General features: G+C 40.9%; 1 protein-coding gene across 1 annotated transcript in view; it reads left to right on the top strand.

The window, feature by feature from the left end:
- Nucleotides 1–357: 357 nt before the first annotated feature.
- Nucleotides 358–12992, top strand: part of ACER3 (alkaline ceramidase 3) — a 141918-nt gene continuing 129283 nt past the window's right edge. The window contains exon 1 of the mRNA XM_052653093.1: nucleotides 358–460. Within this exon, the coding sequence (XP_052509053.1) occupies nucleotides 358–460 (103 nt within the window). The remainder of the gene's footprint in view (nucleotides 461–12992) is intronic.

Here is a 12992-nt window from a genome sequence, read left to right on the forward strand (position 1 = left end):
AATTAACCGCCCCTCCTACAGAAACTCAGAGGTTCAGATAGAAAACTGCCTCGGGGATGTCAGGAAGGTCTAACCCACAGCCAAGGGCGTGTCTAGGCGGGGCCGGCGACCCAGGTCACACCCCTTCCCGAGGAAGGAGGGGGCAGGGCGGTCCCCGGCCCTCGGCCTGGGCTCTGCGCCGGCCGCGGTGGGCGGGGTCTCTGGCCCGGCGGGTCGTTGACGGCGCCGGGCCCCGCCCCTCGGGGACGGAGGGCGGGCGGGACGCTAGACTAGCGCGCCAGCAGGGCCAGAGCCGGCCTGGGAGCCCGCTGAGCCGATCGCAGCCAGTGGAGCGCTTGGGCGGCGGCGGCGCGCGCGATGGCTCCCGCCGGGGACCGCGAGGGCTACTGGGGTCCAACGACCTCCACGCTGGACTGGTGCGAGGAGAACTACGCGGTGACCTGGTACATCGCAGAGTTCTGTGAGTGCGGGTGCCGGCCTGAGGCGGGAGCGAGGGAGGGAGGGCGCCGGTCTGAGGGCGAGACGCCGCGTGAGGAAGGCAGAGGGCGGACCTGGCCGCCGGGGGAGGCACCGGGCCTGGCCGGGGGAGGTGGCGTAGGGGAGCCCGGGCCAGGGGACTGGAATGGGAATGTTTCGGAGGAAGGCAGCAGCTGGAGCGATCCAAGGTGGCGAGTGAGGAGGGCCAGGCTGGACGCGTTGAGGGGGGCCTTTAGATTGGGGGGCGGAAGAGAAGTGGAGAGCCCCTGCTGGACCCAAGGGGAAAGCCCGAGGGGGGCAGGGTTGGGAATGGGATTCCGCTGCCTGAGGGGCGAGTGGGGGCAGCCTGAGAAGAGCTCGGGACAGTGGGGACTCTGCTCGTTTGAATGAGGGCCCGGGACACCTGCTCCCACTGTTGCTGTCACCACCTTCGTCATAAGGGCGCAGGAGAAGGGAACAGGTCCTGGCTCAGTCTTCCCCCAAATACGTGAAAATACGGTCTTTCCCTTCCTCTCTCTCTGTTCCTGTGAGACCTCTTCGGTCACTTTACAGGGAACGGTTTTCCCAGTGTCAGATCCCGACCCCTGTTCGTACCCCCAGCCCCCTCCGACCCGGGATATCTTCGGGTACCAGAGATCACCTTCTCTCGGAGTACGATCGTTCGGCTATGTCTTTGCGTCCGAAGGTAGACGGCAGCATCTAGTCAGTACCTTCCGGCTCGTGCCAGGCCTCAGGGCACAAGGGTTCCAGTCCCTACTCCACCCTGCCTCCTCTCCGACTACCTGACAAAGGTAGAGGTTCTTCTGAGGACAGTACTTGCACTGACTGCACCTAGTGAGGACTTGGGGAAGAATCCTCTTCCAGTTGCTGCCCCTGACTGGTCCCTTGGGGCTCTGCGTGTGTATTTCCCCAGATGGACGTTCTTGCCAGGCGAGGAGAGCTCAGGAAAAATCTGCCACTTCTTTTTTGTAGTTTACTTTGGTCAAGTTTTAAGAGCACAATATTTGATCCTTCAGGTACCTGCTTCTGGCAAGGTACAGAGAATATTTTTTGGCTCACTATTACTGCCTTCTTTTAATTGGCTCAACTTTCTCAGGACAGGAAGCAAAACCCTTTTTTAGCTAACCTTCCCATTGTTGCGTCTTTTTCCCTCAGACATGTGTTTGGTTTTGTGGGAAAGAGACAAGACTTTCATGCCTGCTGATCCTCCTTTATTGTGTTCCCCGGTAATTGACTAGGATTTAAAAAAAAAACAACCCAACAAAAACTGGTTGTTTTCAGGACTTTTAGTACCATTTTTTTTATTTTTTAAAATATAAATTATTTTAATTAGAGATTAATTACTTAGTACCATTTTCTTTAAACTGTGATTTAGGCTGAGAGTTACTTTTCCTGAACAACTAGTTAAATTAATAATTTTTACATAGTAATGGATGGATATGGACAAAGGGATATTTGTAGTGTAATTATTTGGCAGCTCAAATGTTGGAAAAGGAAGTGCTTTACATGTTTGTTGTTAGACCACTTTGACAAGCCCATACAAAGGTCCAGAGGAGGTCCATGAGAGAAGGGGCTTAAAATTGTGCTTTCTGAACTAGAAATGTGTAATGTGGAAAAGCAAAACTCAGGAATCTTCAAATGTTGATTGGGCTGTAGTATAGAATAGATAAACTGTATTTTTCTAGAATGCGAAATTAGAGCCTGTGGGTAGAAACTACTTGTAAGGGGAGAGATTTTGGTTCAACAGAAGGAAAATTAAAAAGTTATAATCATTGAATGGATTGATTCGAGAGGTAGAGGGCTTTCTGTCACTAAAAGTGTTAAAGCAGACCTTGCTAGGCTAACTCACATAGAATAGTTTAGAGGGAATTAATTGTTTGGTGGGCTTCGCTGGTGGCTCAGTGGTAAAGAATTTGCCTGCCAGTGCAGGAGACCTGGGTTTAGTCTCTGGGTCAGGAAGATCTAGGGAGGAGAAACTGGCAGCACACTCCACTATTCTTGCCTGGAAAATTCCATGGACAGAGGAGCCTGGTGGGCTACAGTCCATGGGGCCACAGAAGAGTCAGACATGACTTAGCAACTAAATGATTGTTTGATCAAGAAAAGGGATGGCTTCAGTTGGACTTTAGGTCCTTTGCAGCTTTATGGGTCAATATAGGTAATAATGACTGTTAGTTTAGAGTCAAGGATTAGAATCAAAAGAGAAAACTGACAGTTAAGTCATGTGAGATATGAGAGAGCAAGATACTATTGTTCTGACAGATAGCTCTGAGAAATGGGAAATGGCTTTGGTTCTTAATGTCCTCAGAAGAGGAAACTCTGAGCAGACTAGGTATCAGGGAGTGCAAGAAGAGGATGAGTGAGTGTTGGCTGCCCTTGGCACATGTACCGTGGAAGAACATGATCTTCCATGGTAGAAAAAGAATTTAAGGGCAGCCTTCTTACCCAGTAAGTAGTGTGTGTCTATTCATATCTGAATATGAGACTTTATCTTTGAAAAATAGGCAAATTAATAATGTGTTTGGGCTCCCCAGGTGGTGCAGTGGTAAAGAATCTGCGTGCCAATGCAGGAGACATGAGTTTTGATCCCTGGGATTAGGAAGATCCCATGGAGTAGGAAATAGCAACCCACTTCAGTAGTCTTGCCCTGAGAATCCCATGGACAGAGGAGCCTGGTGGGCTACAGTCCATGGGTTAGGAAAGAGGTGGACATGACTGAAGCAACTAGCATGCATGCACAATAATGTGCTTAAAGCAAAGCAACTTTATCATGATTAAAAGATTTACAATAATGATAGAAATATTAAGGATAATGATAGTGGTGATAATAGCTATATGTAAGTGCTTACTATGTATCACAGTTTGCTAAGCACTTCATATCTTATCTTTTTTGACATTTACTGTAATTCCAAAAAGAAGGCATTATTATCCTTATTTCACAGATTAAGAAATTGAAACCCTAATAAGTAATTTAAGGTTGCAGAAGAGTCGGGTAAAGATAATATTCAAGTTGAGGTCTGACTCTAAAGTTACTATACCATATTATTTCTATCACGTATTCATTGTTTTGCCCAGCATGCAAGGGATGAGGACAAGCATGAAGTAGTATACTATCACAGATGACAAATTAAATAACTCTTCAGGAAGCCTGTCTCTCAGCATTGGGTGTGTGTATTTTGGGTAATTTTAAAACGCTTTTGGGGAATTGCATGTAAAGATGGCAGCAGTTCTCAGTCACTATAAACCTGAAACACAGTCTTCTTAACATCATCCAATTTGAGTTCATATTCCTTTTTTGTTTAAGCGGATTTTAACAAACAAAGGAAAAGGTAGTTTCTTTCTCTTTTTTTTTTAATAGTTTTTTTTTTAAGTGGATTAATTCGGCAGGGCTGGGTCTTAGTTGCTGTATGTGAACTCTTAGTTGAAGCATGTGGAATCTAGTTCCCTGACCTGGGAGCAGACCCAGGCCCCCCACATTGGGAATGCAGAATCTTAGCCACTGGACCACTAAGGAAGTCCCTTTGATGGTTTCTCTTTAGTTGTGAAATACTAAATACCTTGATGTGTTGGAACATACAAGTACATACAGTCCTCACTTTGCTTAGTAGGGTGGGACAATACAAATGACTATGCAAGTTAAAACCTAGCTAATCAGTCTTAATGAGAAAAGTTATGAGTGTTCTGTGAGTTTTACATGTTTTTGTCAAACATTGTAAATCCTCATTGTTAGTCATAAATATATGAAAAAATTTAAAAATGTTAAAACATACTTTTTTTTCAGTCACTAAATTGTGTCCAACTGTTTGCGATCCCATGGCCTCATGGACTGCAGCACACAAGGCTTCCCTGTCCTTTACTATCTCCCAGAGTTTGCTCAAACTCATGTCTATTAAGGTATTGATGCCATCCAACCATCTCATCCTGTTTCAGTTCAGTTCAGTCGCTCAGTCATGTCTAAGACTCTTGGCAGATGTGCAGTGACTAAACACCAACAGACTTTGCCTTGGGCTAGGATTATTCAAGCTAGATAGGTGTTGGCTCTTCTTACAGATTTGCTCCCCTCTCCCCATCCTGTTCACAGGAGTTGGGCAGAAGGGAAGCAGGGCAACCCTCAAGTCTTTCACTGTTACGATGGGATTCTCTTATATCAGATAAAGGGATAAACTATCCTTTGTTGCCAGTGCAGCAGGAGACTAGAGAGGCTTTAACCAGCTACCTCTGCCATACACATGTGCTACTTGTGTCTTATTGCACACTTTTCCTTCCTTTTTCCAGGCCCTTTCCCACTGTCTTCTCTGAATAGTGGCCTCTAGGAATTGAGCATACTTCAGGCTTCTTTTGGCCCTGGGGTTCTGTGGGCTTGGTGGAGGTGGTATCCCTGTCACCTTAAGGAAGACAGTCTTTTTTCTGAGAGTTACTTTCACACAAACAGCATTGCCTCTGACTCATGGCTCAGAAATACCACTGAAGAATGAAGGCCAAATGGAAGGCCAAATTCATGGTACCAAAGGGTTTGGATTTAATGTATACAAGTCAGAGATGGCCAGTAAATTGTTTCAGTTGCTGTGATGAGTATATGCATACATTGGAATACAAGGAAGGGGGGTACTTATTAAAAACTTAATGCATAAGGGCTTTACAGTGTTAGTGCTGGAAGAACAGCTAGCTATTTGTATACTTATTTATTAATCATTGTGGAAAAACACACATAACATAAAATTTACCATTGTAACCATTTTTCACTGTACAGTTCTGTAGTGTTAAGTACATTGACATCATTGCACAACCAATCTCTGTAACTCTTTTCATCTTGCAGAACTGAAACTCCAAATCTATTTAACAACTCCATTTCTCTCCTTCCTCCCTACCCCTAGACCCTGGCAACCAGTCTACTGCTTTCTGTCTTTATGAATTTATATAAGTGGGATCAGCAGTGGGTTTTTTTTTTTTTGCTATTGGCTTATTTCATTTAGCATAATGCCCTTATGTAGCATTTTGTACCATGTGTCAGAATTTCCTTCTTTCCAAAGGCTAAATAGTATTTCATTATATGTGTACACTGCATTTTGCTTATCCATTCATCTACTGATGAACACATGGGTTACTTCCACCTCTTGGCTCTAGTGAATAGTGAAGCTGTGACATGGGTGTACAAATATCTCTTTGACTCAAAAGTGGAATTTCTGGTTCATATGGTGATATTGCAGCTATTTTAACCTTTTCATTAGGAAAAAAGCATTTTATATTTTATTATTTTCTTTTTGGGGCAATTTATTATTTTTCTTATATAAATTATACCTTAATATTCTACATAAATTATAATTATTAATATACTTTATCCGTATTTAAAATAATCAAAAGCACATGTGACTGTCGATATGTTACTACACTGTATTGATTCATATGAGATATGTAAGATAATATATTATCTTAATGTATTGATATAATTCTAGTCCAAAGAAAAGCAGCATAATATTTTCTTTGCAGCATTATTTCAGATAAATTTGACTTTTGAGATATTGAAAAATAGCCAATAGAAATAATAAAAGCTAACAGGAATGATGCTAAAGCTGAAACTCCAGTACTTTGGCCACCTCATGCGAAGAGTTGACTCATTGGAAAAGACTTTGATGCTGGGAGGGATTGGGGGCAGGAGGAGAAGGGGACAACCGAGGATGAGATGGCTGGATGGCATTACTGACTCGATGGACATGAGTCTGAGTGAACTCTGGGAATTGGTGATGGACAGGGAGGCCTGGCATGCTGCGATTCATGGGGTCGCAAAGAGTGGGACACGACTGAGCGACTGAACTGAACTGAACTGAACTGAACATTGTAGGACACTTAATATGCAAAATTCTGTGTGTATATTATCTTATAAGAATGATTATTATAATCCTTCTAACTCTTTTAAAGTTTAGGAAGGTTAAGTAACTTGCCCTAGGTCACAGACTATTAAATGGCAGAGCTTAAGTGACCCGAGGGCCATCTAATTCTAAAGCTATCCTCTTAACTCATACTATCTTGCCTCTTCCACTACTACTTTGAAAGACTCCAGTGAGTCCAGGGACCTCAGGTTCATAACTAGTGGTCTAACCTCATTTTACATATAAAGAGAAGAACCTTGAGAGTTAACATGATTTGCCCAAGATTATATTGCAAATTAGTTATGAAACCTAGACCAGAATCCACATTCAGTTGTTTCTCAGCATGGGAAATGGTAGAGCTGAGGAGGATGATGTCATATCTTGTTGACGTCATCTTGTTAATGAGTTACCAGGTCATAGGACTTCCTCAGAACAAAAAGCATGCCTAATGAACTATTTTTTTGTGGTGAAAATACCTAACAACTATAGAGTGCTTTACAGTAGTGCTGCTCAGATTTTCATGTGTGTGTGAATTACCTAAAGGTCTTGTTAAAATGCATATTCCAGTGCAGTAAGTCTGGAATGTAGCCTTAGATTCTGCATCTCTTATAACCTATCAAGTCATTACTATCAAGTCTTATAAGCTATCAAGTCTGGAGATTATACTTGGAGAAGCAAGACTTTATAGTTCACAAAGCACTATTAATTTTTTTTTTTTCCTATGGGATGTAAGTGTTATCCCTGTTTGTAGGTAAGAAATCAAGTTCAAAAGGACAAATGACTTGTTCAGGATCATAGGGGTGGTACTGGAATCTAGGATTCTAACTTGAAAATCAAGTTAGGTATTGCTCACCACCCTCTTCCGCAACCCTACCCCAAGGAGTAACAGGCCAAAAACACTGCATGTGAAGAAAAGTTTGAAAATGATTGTCCTGGGTCATGAGCCAAATTGAATTTAAAATTGAACGTATTACATTTTCATTTTGGAAACAATTTTCATTTGTTTCTGATACCTAAGCCAAGCTCAAGCCAAACTATCTTTTAGACTTTGGTCTATATTTAGAAAGCCTTCTTAAATGAACAATGCAAAGAAATAGAGGAAAACAACAGAATGAGAAAGACTAGAAATCTCTTCAAGAAAATTGAAGATACCAAGGAAATGCTTCATGCAAGGATGGGCACAATAAAGACAGAAATAAATGGTAAGGACCTAACAGAAACAGTAGAGATTAAGACGAGGTGGCAAGAATACACAGAAGAACAATACAAAAAAGTCTTAATGACCCAGATAACCATGATGATGTGGTCACTCACCTAGAGACAAACATCCTGGAGTGTGAAGTCAAGTGGGCCTTAGGAAGCGTTACTACGAACAAAGCTAGTGGAGGTGATGGAATTCCAACTGAGCTATTTCAAATCCTAAAAGATGATGCTATTAAAGTGCTGCACTCAATATGCCAGCAAGTTGGAAAACTCAACAGTGGCCACTGGACTTGGAAAGGTCAGTTTTCATTCCAATTCCAAAGAAACATGATGCCAAAGAATGTTCAAACTACCATACAGTTATTCTCATTTCACAAACTATTAAGGTTATGCTCAAAATCCTTCAAGCTAGGCTTCAGCAGTTAGGTGATCCAAGAAATTCCAGAGAAATTCCAAGAAATTCCCAGTACAAGCTAGGTTTTGAAGAGGCAGAGGTACCAGAGATCAAATTGCCAGTATTTGTTGTATCATGGAGAAAGCAAGGGAATTCTAGAAAAACATCTACTTCCACTTCATTGACCAGGCGAAAACCTTTGACTGTGTGGATCACAACAAACTGTGGAAAATTCTTAAGAGGTGAAAGTACCAGACCACCTTACTTGACCCTTGAGAAACCTATATGCAGGTCAAAAAGCAGCAGTTAGAACCACTCATGGAACAACTGACTGTTCCAAATTGGGAAAGGAGTATGACAAGGCTGTATATTGTCACCCTGCTTATTTAACTTATATGTGGAGTGGTGGTGGTTTAGTCACTAAGTCATATCTGACTCTTGCGACCCTGTTGACTGTAGCCTGCCAGGCTCCTCTGTCTATGGGATTCTCTAGGCAAGAATACTGGAGTGGGTTGCCATTTCCTTCTTCAGGGGATCTTCCCAACCCAGGGATCAAACCCAGGTCTCCTGCATTGCAGGCAGATTTTTACCAACTGAGCTACAAAGGAAGCTCATATGTGGAGCATGTCATGTGAAATGTCATGTTGGATGAATCACAAGCTGGAATCAAGATTGCTGAAGAATGGCAACAACCTCAGATACACAGATGATACCACTCTAATGGCAGAAAGTGAAGAGGAACTAAAGATCCTCTTGATGAGAGTGAAAGAGGAGAGTGAAAAAGCTGGCTTGAAACTCAACATTCAAAAAACTGAAATCATGGCATCTGGTTCTATCACTTCATGGCAAAATAGAAGGGGAGAAAGTGGAAACAGTGACAGAATTTATTTTCTTGGGCTCTAAAATCACTGTGGACAGTGACTGCAGCCATGAAATTAAAAGATGCTTGCTGCTTGGAAGGAAAGCTATGACAAACCTAGACAAAGTATTAAAAAGCAAAGATATCACTTTGCCGACACAGGTCTGTATAGTCAAAGCTAAGGTATTTCTAGTAGTCTTGTATGGATGTGAAAATTGGACCATAAAGAAGGCTGAATGCCAAAGAATTAATACTTTTGAAGTGCGGTGCTGGAGAAGACTCTTGAGTCCCTTGGACAGCAAGGAGATCAAACCAGTCATTCCTAAAGGAAATCAACTGGTATATTCATTGGAAGGATTGTTGCTGAAGCTGAAGCTCCAATACGGTGGCTATGTGATGCAAAGAGCCAACTTATTGGGAAAGATTCTAATGTTGGGAAAGATTGAAGGCAAAAGCAGAAGGGGATGGCAGAGGATGAGATAGATAGATAGCATCACCAACTCAGTGAACATGAATTTGAGCAAACTCTGGGCAATAGTGGAAGACAGAAGAACCTGGTGTGCTGCAGTCCACAGGGTCTCAAAAAGTTGGATACAACTTAGGCACTGGACGACAACTATATTTAGTAATTGGTTGTAATATAGTAGACCTTCCTTATGTTCCAAGACCCTCAAGTAATGCCTGAAATAGCCGTATATGGTAGACCCTTGAACAACCGCAATCCTCTATATAGTTGAAAATCCACATACTGATTTACAGTTAGCCCTCTATATCCCTGGTTCTGCATCTGTGGTTTCAGCCAACTGTGAAATGTGTAGTATTGTAGTATGTATTTATTGAAAAAAATCCACATATAGTGGATCTGCACCATTCTAGCCTGTTTTTGTTCAAGGGTCAACTGTATGTACTGTTTTTTCTTATACACACTTAAGATAAAATCTAATTTATAAATTAAGCTCAATAAGAGAAGAATAACAGCTAATAATAGAACACTTATGACAATATACTGTAATAAAAGTTATGTGACTGTGGTCCCTCAGAATATCTTATTGTACAGTTCAGTTCAGTTCAGTCACTCAGTCGTGTCCAACTCTTTGCGACCCCATGAATCGCAGCACGCCAGGCCTCCCTGTCCATCACCAACTCCCGGAGTTTACCCAAACTCATGTGCATCGAGTTGGCGATGCCATCCACCCATCTCGTCCTCTGTCGTCCCCTTCTCCTCCTGCCCCAATCCCTCCCAGCATCGGAGTCTTTTCCAATGAGTCAACTCTTCGCATCAGGTGGCCAAAGTATTGGAGTTTCAGCCTCAGCATCAGTCCTTCCAATGAACACCCAGGGCTGATCTCCTTTAGAATGGACTGGTTGGATCTCCTTGCAGTCCAAGGGACTCTCAAGAGTCTTCTCCAACACCACAGTTCAAAAGCATCAATTCTTCGGTGCTCAGCTTTCTTTACAGTCCAACTCTCACATCCATACATGACCACTGGAAAAACCATAGCCTTGACTAGACAGACCTTTGTTGACAAAGTAATGTCTCTGCTTTTGAATATGCTGTCTAGGTTGGTCATAACTTTCCTTCCAAGGAATAAGCGTCTTTTAATTTCATGGCTTCAGTCACCATCTGCAGTGATTTTGGAGCCCCCCCCCAAATAAGTCTGACACTGTTTCCCCTGTTTCCTCATCTCGCTACTGTAGGAATGCCCAATTTAGAGCTTGCCAGTTGAAGAGAATTATGACCTTGATAAAGGATGACTATTCTTTGGTGAAGAGCAGCCATAATTAGGTAAACATTTGGCCCTTTTTTGCCCTTCCCTCAGCTTGTCTTCTTTTTCTTCAGAAGTAACCACTATCTTAATTCAGTGTTTCATTTCCTAGCCTTTTACCACTCATTCATTCCTAAAAAACAGTTTGTTTGCTTGTTTTACTTTTTATGTGAGTGAAATTTTGCTTTTATATATGTTCTGCAACTTTTTTTTTCACTCAAATTGTGGTCCTTAGTATCATCCATGTTCCTGAGAATTACTTACATTGGAAGTTAGTTGATTTTTCTCTTAGCTATTGTTTAGAATTTCACTGTATGTGCACAAATCCTTGACTACTTCTCTGTTTAAGAGATAAAATTTAATTATTATACCTTCTCCTGAGTGTGGGCCAAATTTAGTGCCTTATTTCTAAATAAATTAGAAGTAATGTGATGAAACTTTGCATACTAGATTATAAAAGGCATGACTACTTCCCTCTTGTTCTCTTTCTTGGATCACTCATTCTGGGGGAAGCAAGCCCTCATGTCTTGAAAAGTCTATGTAGTGAGGAGCTGAGGCCTCCAGCCAATAGCCAGGAGAATTAACTGTCTTGAAAGTTGATCTTCCATGTCCATTTAGGCCTTCAGAAGACTTTGGAGCTGGCCAGCATTTTGACTGTGCCCCCAGGAAAGATCCTGAGTCTGAACTGCTTCCATATTTTTGAAGCAAATTATGTGATGTAAAATTGTTTGATGTTTTAAGCTGCTAAGTTTTGAGGTAATCTGTTAAATAAAATAGATAATGCATCAGTTTTTATTTTAAAAGCCTACTGGAATTGTGTTATATCTATAAATCAGTTTGGGGAAAACAGACATCTTAAAAATGTGCATCTTATAATCCACCATCTTTTATTTATTCATGTGTGTAGGTCTCCTTTAATTTCTCTCAATAGTTTACATTGTGGAGGTCTTAAACATCTTGTTAAATTTATTTCTAAGTGTTTTATATTTTTTGATGTTCTTATAAATTGTATTTTTGAGATTTTATGTTTCTCATTGTTTGTTGCTGGCATAAAGACTTAGAATTGATTTTTGTTTATCATCCTTCTATCTTCTACCTTGCTGAACTTGCTTATTAATTATTTGTCACTAAGTAAACAATCATGTAATCTGTGAATAGAAAGTTTCACTTCCTTCTTTTCAATCTTTTTGCATTTTTTTCTTGCCTTATTACATGGGCTAGGTCCTTCCAGTACATTGTTGAGTAGAAGTGACATGAGCAGAAAGCTTTGTCTTTCCTCCTTTAAGGAGGAAAGCCTTAAATGTTTCATTATTAGATATGATGGTTTTTTTTGTTGTTGTTGTTATTATTAGATAAACTCTAGGTTTTTTTTTAGACCTCTTGTTGAGGAAATTCTTTTCCTGACTTGCTTGCTTGAGTTTTATCATGAGTGGGTTTTGAATTTTGTCAAATAGTATTCTATATCTATTGAAGTGATTTTGTCCTTTATGATTTTGTCCTTTATGATGATGAATGAAGTTGATTTTTTTTTTCACTGATGGACCAACTTTGCGTCTCTGGCCCATTTGGATATGATGTATTATCATCTACATCTGTGTCTGGGTTTGATTTGCCAGTACAGTTGCCCCTGAAACAACATGGATTTGAACTGTGTGGGTCTACTTTTATGGGGATTTTTTTTCCAGTGAATATGTGTTACAGTACTGCATGGCCTGTGGTTGGTTGAATCTGCCAATATGGAATCCATGGGCACAGAGCCCATCAGTGGAGTGTGACTGTAAAGTTCTCAGATTTTTGACTGCTTGGAGGGTTGGTGCCCCTAACCCTGTGTTGTTCAATGGTCAGCTGTGTTTTTGGTAAGGATTTTGTGGCTTTGTGAGAGATAATGGTGTATAATTTTGTTTTTTGTTATGCTTCTTTTGTCAGTTTTTTGTAGATTGTACTTTTCAAAAAATTAAGTTTATGTAAATTGTTGAATTTTCTGGTATTCTCTTATTGCTCTTTTAATGTCTGTAGAATATAAGGTGATCTCTGCTCTTTCATTCTTCATATTGGTAACCTGTATATCCTCTCTTTCTTATTGATTAATTATCTTAGTGGTTTATTAAATGTTGTTTATCATGGCAGATATACAACCTCTTGCTACTAATATGTTAATTTTCTCCATTTTTAAATTCTGTTCTCTTTTTGCCTTCTTCTTTCTTATTCAGTGGTTTTTTTTTTTAGTTTCATGAGATATAAGCTTAGAATACTAATTGTCGACCTTATTTTTCAAAACAGAATCATTTATAGTTACAAATTTTTCTTAGTATACTGTAACTGTATACAACACATTTTTATATGCTTCTTTTCTATTCTTCCTATGATTTGTTTTAAGTGACTCATAGGTTAAAGAAGAAATCACATGGGATGTAGAAATAAACTAT

Source organism: Budorcas taxicolor, chromosome 15 (genome assembly GCF_023091745.1).
Source record: "Budorcas taxicolor isolate Tak-1 chromosome 15, Takin1.1, whole genome shotgun sequence".
Taxonomy (NCBI): Eukaryota; Metazoa; Chordata; class Mammalia; order Artiodactyla; family Bovidae; genus Budorcas; species Budorcas taxicolor.